At 37.0% G+C, this 13,055-nt stretch overlaps 1 protein-coding gene across 1 annotated transcript in view; it reads right to left on the bottom strand.

Annotated features, from left to right (window-relative positions):
- Nucleotides 1-13,038, bottom strand: part of MSH3 (mutS homolog 3) — a 71,740-nt gene extending 58,702 nt beyond the window's left edge. Inside the window, exons 1-7 of the mRNA XM_081318402.1 lie at nucleotides 12,653-13,038; nucleotides 9,489-9,606; nucleotides 8,584-8,789; nucleotides 6,122-6,325; nucleotides 5,033-5,149; nucleotides 1,676-1,793; nucleotides 952-1,094 (exon numbers count right to left, since the gene is read on the bottom strand). Of these exons, the coding sequence (XP_081174528.1) occupies nucleotides 952-1,094; nucleotides 1,676-1,793; nucleotides 5,033-5,149; nucleotides 6,122-6,325; nucleotides 8,584-8,789; nucleotides 9,489-9,606; nucleotides 12,653-12,814 (1,068 nt within the window). The 5' untranslated portion in view covers nucleotides 12,815-13,038. The remainder of the gene's footprint in view (nucleotides 1-951; nucleotides 1,095-1,675; nucleotides 1,794-5,032; nucleotides 5,150-6,121; nucleotides 6,326-8,583; nucleotides 8,790-9,488; nucleotides 9,607-12,652) is intronic.
- Between the last annotated feature and the right edge of the window lie 17 nt (nucleotides 13,039-13,055).

Genomic DNA, 13,055 nt, shown 5'->3' with positions numbered 1-13,055 from the left:
TGTTTGTTTGATTGTTAAATTTATTTGCTACCTATCTCGCTGTAGGGCTACTCTAGGAGGTTTTGGTGTTGCTCAAGATGCCATTTTATAGATATGTTGGATTATGACTTAAATGAAGCTTAGCTAGCTAAGTCAATGATCTTTCTGTAATCTAACAAGTGACATGAGAGGTAAAATCTGTTGGGGAAGTTGGCATAAACTGTCAAACTTTAATAATTCCCCAGATTTTCTTATATAAAATTGGGTTTGACCTGAGTTAATTCCACTTTTTTTCTGCTGAATGGAACAAGACTTCAGTGGAATGTATCAGCCCTTACCAATCTATAAAAGCTATATATAAAACCAAACAACCAACCTGGGTTGAATGTACTACTCCTTGTATTATACTACTCTGTATCATCTCTTAGAATGCAATATTTCCACTTTTTCTTCCCACTATCAGTCTCCCCAAAACTATTTCAAAAAGATTGGGCAAAGGGATCGGTTTGGAGCATAGGTGAGAAGAACTGACAAAATAACCCTAACCTTTCAGTCCGTCTACCTATAACCAACCCATTCCTAAAGGTACCCTGACCCTTAAAGTGTTTGTGGAACCAAGAGAAATGAAACCGCTAAGAAAGTCCCCTTCATTGATGGTGCTGCACTAAAGCAAAACAAATTGCAGTGGTACCTCATTAATTGGTTTCTGGGAGGTGAGGTGAGTACCAAAAATGATGAGTATCAAACACATTTCTCCAATAAGGAATTATGTACTGAGTCACAGGGTAACCAACACCAACCAATTCTAGCTTGTGCATTGAGTACCAAACAAAGAGTACCAGGACAAAATGTTCACATCAAAATGCGTTGAGTACTAAATTGTATTTGGATTAAAGTACAGTTGGATACATTGTGAACAATTACAATTTCTAAAGCTAAAATTATAAATAAAAACTCTTTAGAAGTGCTTACCACTATGCCTAAAACAATGTTCTGATTCTTATGGTTTAAATTTTCTTTATTTTCAGAGATGCAGAGAAGATAATTATCCCAGACATTAGAAGAGATTTCCTCAGCCTCCACTGAATTATCTAATTTCAACAGGGGATTCAAATGTATCAAGTGTTAAAGGAAATTAATTCTTTATGTACTTTTTACATAACCCAGATACAATATGCTGGTCTGAAACTTTTACAAGGACATTTTGTGAAGATTTTGTTTTCTATCTAGTAAGGATGGAAATTCTACATTATTAAAGTAGAAAAGTGTGGGTTTTTTCCAATTTATTTTACAAACCTCTAAATGTTGTTCCCTGTATCACTTTTTTTAAAAAAACAAGAGTATCCAAATGATTCATTTTTATTTTTATAGATTTGTTTTTATTTTTAAGCCCCCCCCAAATCATTTGTCCCCTAGCCCAGTGATAAACTTTTTGATGCAAATAGAATTAAAGTTAAGAACACATCACATCCATGTAATAAGTTTTGTACAATAATCTATATAATAAAATGCTATTTTAATACATAGAACAACACAACAGGAAAACCATCTTTCCTAATATGGGCAAATTTGAGGCAAAACAGAAAAAGCAGGTATAAATGTAACTAGAAGAAAAAAACAGTATATTTCATACTAACAAGAGTTGCAGGAAAATAAATGTTATCAAAATAATTTAACATCCATAATAAAAGGATATCTTCTCCTAGAAATGTAGCTTTTGTATACAGTGAAGTTAATTTTCGGGTAAAAAGAGAGCTTTTGTTCTCTCCAACAGCCTTCAAAGCAGCAGTTTCCATTTGTTTTACAACTCCTACCTGCAAGAGAAGCAGAAAACATGAAGCACTGAAAAACATTACACAATATATACACACACACACACACACACACACAAACAAATACTGAATTATTTTGACTTAATTATTATTAACTCCATCATTGCTGGTCCTGAGTCCGAATGAGAAAGAAGGAGGGTTGAGTGTTGGGCTATATAGCTTCTGTAGCTATAACCACTACAGAAACAGCAAGAAGAATAGCAAGAAAATTTAATCAACCAGGTGAGAATTCTGTTTCTAGCCATATAACTTATATGATGACACTGGAACAAACTGGCAATGAGGTCTGGTGCCAGAAGTCGAAAACGATCTTCTCAGCCAGGAATATCACAAGAATTGGGACACGGAATGTGAAAACATTACATCAGGTTGGATGATCTGCTCAATTTCTGTGGATTTTTGATGACTACAAGCTAGACATCTTAGGCATCAGTGAAATCAGGTGGACAGAGAGTGGCCTAATTAATAGTAATGACAAGAGCATCTTATATGCAGCCCTGAAGAGCAGCATGAACACAGGGTAGGGCCTCGTTTTGAGAGAACAAGAAACAGAGGCACTCATTGGCTGGAAACTGGTCAGCGATAATTACAGCTCACTTTGTACATGGCATGTCAAAGCAGCCATTCTTTAAGCCAACAACTCAGATGATATGACAAAGGACAAATTTTATGAACAACAACAAGATACCTTTGACAGCATTCCAAATTATGACTTAAGAGTCCTGACTGGCAATTTTAATATCTGAACTCAGTTTAGTGAAAATGGAAACAAGTGACATCCTTCTGTGACTTTGGACTTTGTGTTGGAAACACATACTTGAAGCATTGACAAATTCATAAGATAACCTGGCGATCACTGGATGATCAATCCTTCAATGAAATTTATTTTATTTGTATTAGTCAGAAGTGGAGATCGTCTCTCCATGATACAAGAACATACCCCAGAGGGGTCTGGATTTACCAGATTTGAAACTGCGTTTTGTTGCATGCTGTTTGGTTTGGTTAAAAGAGTGGGTGAACCTCCAGAATAAGAGGCTGCTTGATTTGAAAGGCCATGAATTAAGGTTTGAATGGCATAGGTATAAGGGCAAAAATAAAAGTTCAGTTTCAAAAACAAAAACAGCCCATATCACAAAGACCATTTGCAACAGTGAAACTCAAGGATCATACTATTGCCAATTTTGTTTGCTTTAGAACTGTGAAACTGTTTTGGTGTTCTTGAGGAAGCAGAGGATGCAGAAGACAGATGGAACAACTTTAGAAATACCATTATAGATTGTGCCCAAAATATCATTGGAAAATGATGAGGAAAACAGAAGGAACAGTGAATTCAAGATAAATCATGGAAGCTGATTAATGAAAGGAAAGTTATACAACTAAAACAAGACTGGACTAAAGATACAGATGAAATGGTAAAATCAAACCAGAAATATATAGAGCTTAACCAGACAGTGAAAAGAAGTTGCCGGAAAGGCAAGAAAGAATGCTTGGAATGGAAAGCATTAAGATACAATAAGCAGCCAAACGGAATGATTCCAAAAGCCTTTATTACATCACTAATGAACTTGTTGGAATGAAGAACATCTCCAGTGTTTCACTCAAGAATAAGAATGGAAAGCTTCTGGTCACCCAAGATGAGAAAAATAAAAGATGGGCTGAACACTTCCAGGAAACTCTTAACCAGGCAAACCTGCCCACTATATACAATTTTAATGAAGAGTGTGCCCAACAAGAGCTTCAGATGAATACTGGTGAAATTACAATTGAAAAAGTAGAGATGGCAATTAGAAACCTTAAAAACAATAAGAAGCTCACTTATCAGATGAGATAACCATAGAGCTCTTAAAACATGGTGGCCAGGTTACAATAAAAGAATAACATTGTTTAATAAATGTTGGCAAAATGATGTAGTTCCAGAGGATTGGCAAAGAGGGGCTATTGTTAAAATCCCCAAGAAAGGTAATGTGGGGCATTACTCTCCTCTCAACGCCTGGAAAGACTTTTTGTCCTTAGGTGGCTGCAAAATGCCATATACCAATGTCTGAGAGAAGAACAAGCAAGATTTCGCTGCGGAAGATCCTGCTACAAACAAATCTTCATCTTACGAAATATCATATATCAGTGCATTGAGTATTGACATGCACTGACTATCAAATTTGTTGATTTTAAGACAGCATTTGACAGGGTTCACTGAAAATATCTCTGGCAGATCCTATGTTTATATGGTGTGCTGACAATCTGCATTACTATGTTTAAGGACTTATACCTACGAGCAAGCTGCTGTGTTAATATTGAAAATGGCCACACAGACCTCTTTGAAATTATTACTTGTGTTAGACAAGGCTGAATTCTATTACCACTTCTCTTCCTTATGGCCCTCAATTATGTTATGCAATGAATATCATGCATCCAGAAAGGCATTCATTATTCTGACCATCTTATTTTACAACCTGATGGAAATTATACCTATCAATTTAATTATTCCTCTGGGAAACAGCAAGAAACACTGATACATGACTTTGTACCATATTTTATAAGTATAACATATGATCAACTATGCTTCCTTTTTTGCCTATACAAACCTGCTTTGTTAGGGTTGTACAGTAAAATGGGAGCAGAGTTAAAATTCACTCCAGACTTTGCTCCTTGCTTTGCCTGCACAAGCCTAATTAGCTTTAAAAAACTGTGATCCTCCCTAAGTTGCCTGTGATATCCTGAAGGGTAACAACTGACAGTTAAGAAACCTTCCCATTACTAATCATTTTAAACAAGAAGCAAAGAACTGCAGTTCAGTAACAGAGCATTTGTTTTGCTTGCAGAAATTCAAGACCCCTGCCTAAAATACTGAACACTCTTCACCAAACAAAGGAAATAGTATACTAAGACAGATGGATCAATTATCTAATGTTATAAAATAGCTTCCTGAGTTCTAAGCCAAAATTATATACCATAAATGATACCAAACAACAAAAGAAATAGAGGGAAAAAGCAATAAGCAATATTGGAAAACTGCATATAAAATCAGTGAGAATTAAATGCTTTGATTATTTCAAAAACACATTTAGTCAATAGTTTTGTCTTGGGATTATAGCTACAAACCACTATTCAAATTCGGAAGTAGGAAAGGCCACTTGATTTGGAATATTTTATTTGAAAGCATTCAACTTTGAAAAACAAGCTAATATAAAACTAGAATTATATATGTAGCTTTAGAAGCAAACCTTGTATCCCTTTGCTACAAGACGGTGAACATGAACAAACAATCTGTGTGTTGGGATGCTGGCAGTCATAAAATTGTGGTTTTTATGGCAATATATATTCAACTCCTTAGCAGCAATCTATAAAATATGAGTATAGATTATAATTAAAAATTTATTCTAGTAGCATGTAGATACTACAAAATTCTTACGTGCACACAGGTAGTCCTTGACTTACAACCACGAGAAGACTGAAACTTTGTCATTAAGCAATATAGTTGACAAGGAAGTCACATTTGATTTTATGACCTTTTTTGACCTCATTTAGCGAATCTGGTTTCCCCCACTGACTTTGTATGCTGGAAGCCCCCTGGAAAGTTCATAAATGGTAATCATGTAATTCCAGGAAGCTGCAACAATTGAAAATACATACCGGTTGCCAAGTGGTGCCCCAAATTTGATCACAACATCAGAGAGATGCTGCAACTATCATAAGTGGAGGACTGGTCATGAGTCACACTTTCAGCACTATTGTACTTTTGAACTGTGCCTAAGAAAATGGTTGTAAGTCCAAGACTACTTATATAATAACTATTTAACGACATTTACTGAAATATCTTGAATAATTTTAAAAGTCTCAAAAGATTAAATAAGACTACAACCTTATTAATATATTATAATTTTGTATAATTCTGTCTAGGCATGCAGCAGCACAAAAAAGGAACTTAGAGGGTTTTTGTTATTGTAATATTTGTCAATACTTATTTTGTATTTCAAGCAAATTTTAAAATTAAAACACACATATAAACAAATTTGTATCAAATAGTTAGTAAAACTCAGTCTCTCAAATAAGTTGTTATATAAATAAATAAGCATTATTTGGAGCCAAGAAAAAAAGAAGCTACCTGAGCCACTAAACAGCATGCTGCTGCTGTAGCTATAACCTCTCTACCAAGATATAAACCAATGTCTGCTTATACCTCCTATCCCACTTGTTAAGTTTATAAAGTATCACATTTGACCTTTTGCACATAAGCGTCTCAATAATTATGCACAATATTAGTAACAGCAACATATAACTATAACACAATGCCATTTAGAGAAGAGCCTTACCTCTGCATCATCTCCAAAAAATCTGTACTTATAACCACACTCAATGCATAGAATAGCATCCTTATACTGTTTTTTTAGTTCTAAGAACTGGAGCTCAAGAGGTGTATGTACAATTTTGGTTGTTTTTTTTAAAGTTGTATCTGATGTTTTTTGCATATTTTCAGATCTCGTATTCATGGTGAAAAAATGACAGACATTTCTGCTCTATAAAAAGAAAATATTAACAAGAAAATGTTTAGCAAAAATAGTATTACTCAGGAAGGAACAAAAAATTATTATAGATCTAAATTCCAGCTCATCCTCCTTTCATTAGTGACAGAATGCCAAATCTAACCCAGGAAGCAAACAAAATTGGAAGCCTTCTCAAAGTAACACTGCAAGTGTGGAAAAACCAAGAGGTGTTTACTTGGAAAGACAACTATAGCCAACAACCTGGTGAGCAACTGTTACCATAGCAGACATGTTACAGAGCAGAGAGTACACAAGCAATTTAGAGAAGCATTTGGACTGGAAAAACAGGCACATCAGATAGGTTATAAAATAGAGTTAAATGTTTTGTTCAAAGATGGAACACACTGAGAATAAGGATGAAAAATGAACTATCTAGGGCAGGCATGTCAAACTGCCGGCCCACAGGCTGGATGCGTCACACCAAAACTGTGCCCACCCCATTGCCAGCAATGGGAAAAAGTCCTGATACGTCACACGACGTCATGAGTTTGACATGCCTGATCTAGGGGGTCCTTGATACTCTCTGATCTTGGTTGTTTTCTTGCAGACATTGGTCTGTCTTTAACATAGATGATGTTACTTAGTTGGGTAATAAAACATCTGCAAGAAAACCAAGCTCAGTGAGCACCAAGGACTCCACAGTTCAATTCTAAGCTACAAATATTCTCTTCTAAAGTCAATGAACTCAAATCATGATCAGGTAGTACTGCATTATGACGGTACTTAGTCTGTGTCCTCAAAGAGAAATGGTATGCCCATTTTTATTATTACTTTTTCCTAAGGAACTAAGCTCTTCTTTATAACAGTTCTGTTTAATGGCTGCATCTTACTAAGTTAACTATTTTAACCCAAACTGCAAATTTATAAAGATTCTCTACCATTTTTTCTGGTAATTTTCTAGTTTTGCTTGTATTGTTTTCCAATTATATCTTAACACATAAATAATGTATTTTAAAAGATCAAAAATTAAAACAAATTTAATGATAATTTAAAAGTTGTATTAATAAGAAAAAATGCAATAATTTTTCAATAGATATATAGAATGATAAATCTACAGTTGCACAGCCTTGAAAAATTAACGATTTATGTAGCAATCCTACATGTACATTTCTCAGAAAAAGCTTTGTTGAACTTAATATGGTTTACTTTTATAGAAATAGATTCCTTTGTTTTAGAAAACACCACGATCTGTTAAAATCATTACTTAATCCTATTAGGATTAGCACAGCAATCTCATGGAAAGATGGGTGCAAAAACACAGGTCTCTTCTTCCATAATCTATCAGCTATTCCCAATTAAAACAGGAAAGAGGAAAATGGGTTTCCTAACCCTTTTCCCTATTGGAACATTTATTTTTTCTCTCCTATAAATTACTCTAAAAGGAAATTTGTCTATTCTAATTCTATTTGGCATAGATAAGGATGTAAATTACCCCTTATCAGGGAACAATTCTAAAGCACCTTTAGATCCAAAGCCATTTCTATCCTGGCAGAAGGAATGTCCTCAAGAGCTATATCCATCAGAAAACAATTGAGATGTGCCTTTGGGTAACATATTAAATGGCAGACAATTAAGATCAACACATAAATTAAAAGTAAAATTTTCAAGAGGAATTCAATTCCTGGGAATTTCAGACATGTCAATGTAATTTTATTAGCAGCAGTATCCTGTACAAAGTAGCTTGCCATGCTTTCTTCCAATATGTTTTTCCATATTCCAGTCTGTCACACAAACCTGAGAATTTGTGGTGTTAGGTTTTCAAAACCAGCCAGGTTCAGCAAACAGCTGCAATTACTTGATGCTTATTCATGCTATTTCACGTTACCAGGCTATCAAACAGACACACATACAGAAATGTAGTCTATGTATATGTTTGTATATTGTATGTATACGTACACACACATACACCAAGTATACTCACACACATGTATATACTATAGTTAATTGCCTCCATGAATATAGTCTTTATTCATCAGCAACTGACTTCCAGTACATTGCCATATCTACCAATACATCACATGCTGATACAATTAACTACACCACTTAACATGTACTATCTTCATTATTGAATCTTACTGATTACTACCATTGTCAAGTGTTCATTTGTAATACAGAATAGGATGATACAAGATTTAACAAAAGTGAAATCTGTCTTAGCATCTTCAAAATTCAGTCAATGTTCACAATTAAATTGTAACAGGTAAATAAAAAAATAGCAAAGAACTGATTACCTTACTTATATCTGGGGGATGTAAAGTATCATTTGTTTCATTATTTCCAATCACAGAATGTTGGCCTTTTTTCAGGGCTCCTGACTCTTTTCCATTAAAAGCTTCTGAAGGAACTCTATTTCTTGGAGGCTCCAAACGGCTAAATGCTCTCAATTTCTCAAAGGTTTCTGAGCATATTTCAGAGTGTATACATTTCTTTGTTTTCCCTTCATTAGCAACATAAATAAAAATGTTTTATCTCAAACATACTACATCCAAGGAATATTTTTCATCATTCTTCCATACACTTTTCTTATCCAATAATTATGTTGGTACCTATCCTGCTCAATACTACATAGCTTTGGCTACCTTATATAACATCAGTCTTTAAGCTATATTGCTTCTCCCTTGACAACAGTGCAAAAATAGGGAATTTTTTGTCTACAAACATCCTGTTTTATGCACTAGTTATTTCTTGATCTTCTCATATCTATCCAGAAATCTGTTATCAAAATCATTCATACATCTTATTACTTTGAAAATGTACTGCTCTCATTAATTTCCAAAAATCTTCTATTCTGCTTCTTTATGAGAGTACACATTTATGAAAGTCTAATATCAAAACTAAATAAAGTGGTAGAAGATACAGATTCACAAATATTAGCAGTTTAAAATATTGACAAAATATGACAGAAAATCAAACAGGTGTAAATGTTGAAACTTATAGTGGTTAAGTTTCAGTGGTGAATACTAATGTATATGTGAGTGAACTTTGTAAATGACAAAATAAAAAGCCAAGGAAAGTTCCTTAATTCTATCTTGCTCCCCGATTTTCTAGATGACCACAAAAGTCGCAGTTACAGAATATTTCCAATTTTTTGGGACAACTCCTGGAAAGAAAAGAAATTACAATATTTAGAACTTACCTGTTTTCTGCATGTCCACTGAATTACTCTCTTCTTTTCTACCCTGTAGAGACTTTGAAGATTTGTCATTATATTCTTTGTTTACCAGTTTTTTCTTTTTCCTATCCGGTTCAATACCCTAAATAAAGAAGTTTTAATATATTTGTACTGTGAAATAATTTATTTTGTATTCAATTAAAAGCCAAAAAAAATCAAAACTGAGGCTTACTGAAATTAATTATCCTAGCTTTTGATCTGTGATTACAACCATAAACCTATGGGCATACTGGCACACATTAAAATGAAATTCTGTTGCTTGCTCTCAAAAGTGTACACATACTAACACACATATAAACATGCTATATACAACATATGTATATACCCACATCCTTACATATAAATATTAATCACTATCCATCTTGAATACATAGCAGAAAGAGGAAGTTTGAGAGTTCACAAGGTTTAATACTGTATGGAACAAAACTGTGACTGAATCTGGATATTCTGCTTCGGATACCATGAACCCTCCTCCCAGAAAGTAAAAAGGAAAACAGGTTGTGAACAGAATGTTGAGGTTTATACGTTTTCTCTCCTACAAAAGGAAAAGGAACTGCGGGATTTGAACCAGCATTCTAGGTTAATTTAATTGTCTAACCATACTGAGAAAACTTACATTATATTTTTTATTTTATTCCTTTATTTATTTATGAATTTTATAACTACAACATTTTGAATGTGCAAATAGTTCAATTTGTCACAAAGATTTCAAATGCACTTACTTTAAACCAAGATCTTAATTCAATAATATCTGAACTTTTTCTTACTTAAATCTGAGATGGTAACAACTTTCTCCATCTCATAAATACAAAAATGATGCTGTGATCAGATTCACCAAGTCAGGCTAAGATGAATCTGCATTTTCTGGAATATACTACATCTGTGTTATATCAAAACATTAAATTCATCAAGTAGCCCAATGAAACTGTTCATTCTTTCTTAGTATATCATTTATTTTCTACAAGAACATACATGTACATATCTGTTTGAATCAATTTCTTAGAAAAATGAACTAGCTTAATGGCTGGAGAACATGTGTCCTCTCTCTCTCCTTTACTCTAACAAGCAATATTCAGCAACACTCAACAGTTGCCTTGAGGGACTGCTAGACTTGCTTAGCTATTTATTTCCATGTTTAACAAGCCAAATTAAATACAGCAGGGATATTATAGGTCAGCTTCTGACTCTTGATAAAATTGTAGTAAGGAAAAATATGAAAACTGCCATCCTAGTGCTTATCCAGTTTTTTTCAGCTCAGATGAACTGTTATACCTGAGACTCCCATGAGGCTGCTGATGTGAAAGAGGAGCCACAAATACAGTGCACGTGGCTAACTATATTCTGAATGGAAAAGAGAACATTTTCTCCTGACATGAGACTAGAGAAGAAGAGATTTGGGGGTTCTGTGAATGACTGAACGTGAGATTTTGGGTGTCCTAAGCGCACTGCTGCTGTGATGGGGAGGAAGCAAGCAGTGTGCTTATTAATCACTATGAGCTCTACTGAGTGGTTTTCTTTGGGGCCCAGAGCGTTCCCCTAATACTCCCGCTTTGAGGTATTTTTTTTTAACTACCATAATGAAATTTCAGTATATTTCAACTGGTCTGACTCCGTTTACCATCAAGCTGTGGCCAAAACAACTTTGTTGGGTGCTCTTGAATTCTAACAGAATGCAAAGGTCCCAAAGTTAATATTGGGGGGGAAAAGAGAGAAACATTTAGCTTTTTGAAGAAAAAGCTTTCCAAGGAAGGTATTGCCCCCCTCTGAAAGGGCTCGCAACTTGGGTATCCTCCTGGATTCACGGCTTAACTTGGAGGATCATCTAACTGCTGTGACCAGGGGGGCCTTTGCACAGGTTCGCCTGGTGCGCCCCTTTTTGGACCGAGATGCCCTATGCACGGTCACCCACGCCTTGTCACTTCTTGCCTGGATTACTGCAACGCTCTCTACGTGGGGCTGCCCTTGAAGTGCACCCGGAGGCTTCAGCTGGTGCAAAATGCGGCCGCGCGGGTGCTTATGGGAGTTCCTCGATACTCCCATGTTACACCACTCCTGCGCGAGCTGCACTGGCTTCTGGTTGTCCTCCAGGTGCGATTCAAGGTGCTGGTAATCACTTTTAAAGCCCTACATGGCTTAGGCCCGGGGTACTTGCGAGACCACCTGCTGCCATTATCAACTCCCATCGCCCGGTTCGCTCCCACAGAGTCGGCCTCCTCAGGGTGCCGTCAGCTAAGCAATGCCGGCTGGAGACCCCCAGGGGGAGAGCCTTCTCTGTGGGCGCACTGACCCTCTGGAATGAACTGCCCCCGGAGCTGCGGATGGCCCCTGACCTTCGGTCCTTCCGCCGTGACCTGAAGACATGGATGTTCCAACAATCGGGCCTGGACTGACTGTAGTTTTAAATTTGGTTTTATTGGGTTTATTGTTATGCATTTACTTCATTGTTTAATTCTTTTTTTTAAATTTTGTATTTTATGTTTTTAACTTTTTATTGCTGTGAGCCGCCCTGAGTCCTTAGGGAGAAGGGGGGCATATAAATTTATATGGTGGCACAGTGGGCTAATGCCTCCTTAAGTAACACCAGCTGCCTGCAATTAGTGCAGGTTCGCATCCCACCAGGCTCAAGGTTGACTCAGCCTTCCATCCTTCCGAGATAGGTAAAATGAGGACCCAGATTGTTGGGGGCAATTAAGCTGACTTTGTAATAATGCCGCTTGGGGGGTGTGCGAAAGCCCTAATAAGCAGGCATATACATAGAATGAAGGCTACTGCTAAGCTTGTAAGCCGCCCTGAGTCTTCGGAGAAGGGCGGGATATAAATGGAATTTTAAAAATAAATAAATAAATAAATTCAAATTCAAATTCAAGTAGGATTAGCAGTTCTGCAACTAATACAGCCGTTGCTTCTAACCACCATTTGAGAGGTCAATCCTGCCAGGCTCAGCGGGTTTCTCAGTTCTTAAGGCTAGAACGGGGGAGGGGAGGGGGGAGAGAATTACAGCCACAATTACCCAACCCAATCACGCTGCATTAAGAGGGCCATAAAATAGCCAGAAGGTCTTGCTGGTTGCAGGAGTTGAACGAGCACCCAGTCTCGCCCCGCAGCCTTCACCACAATCCGGTGCGCACCGTATGCTGCGGAGCAGAGGCGTCAGGCTTTTCCTTTTTCACCTCCTCAGCGGAGCTGCTGCGCTGCAACGATGCCACCGGCGGGAAGAATTTACTTAACACGGGCTGGTCCCGAGACCTCTCAGCGGGGTTAGGCCGCTTCCTTCTTCGCCCAGGCAGCATCGCAGACTCGGTGCAAGAGCAGAACTATTAGGAAAGCAGCCACCGCCTGCGATGAGCTGCTTGAGACGAGACGAGACGAGCAGGTCGCCGAAGGAGCTCTAGGAGAATTCGTATGCCGGCGGCTTCCCGGACTCTTCCTTCCCGCAATGGACGAGGCGCGGACGCTAGGTCACAGAAGCGCCCCGACTTTGCCGGTCAGCGAAACCGACCCCACCGTCATGGCTGCCAAGACGACCCGCTC

Source organism: Vipera berus (assembly GCF_964194415.1).
Source record: "Vipera berus genome assembly, chromosome: 2".
Taxonomy (NCBI): Eukaryota; Metazoa; Chordata; class Lepidosauria; order Squamata; family Viperidae; genus Vipera; species Vipera berus.
The sequence above is the reverse complement of the archived record's forward strand: the minus strand, read 5'-3'. Positions and strand labels throughout refer to the sequence as shown.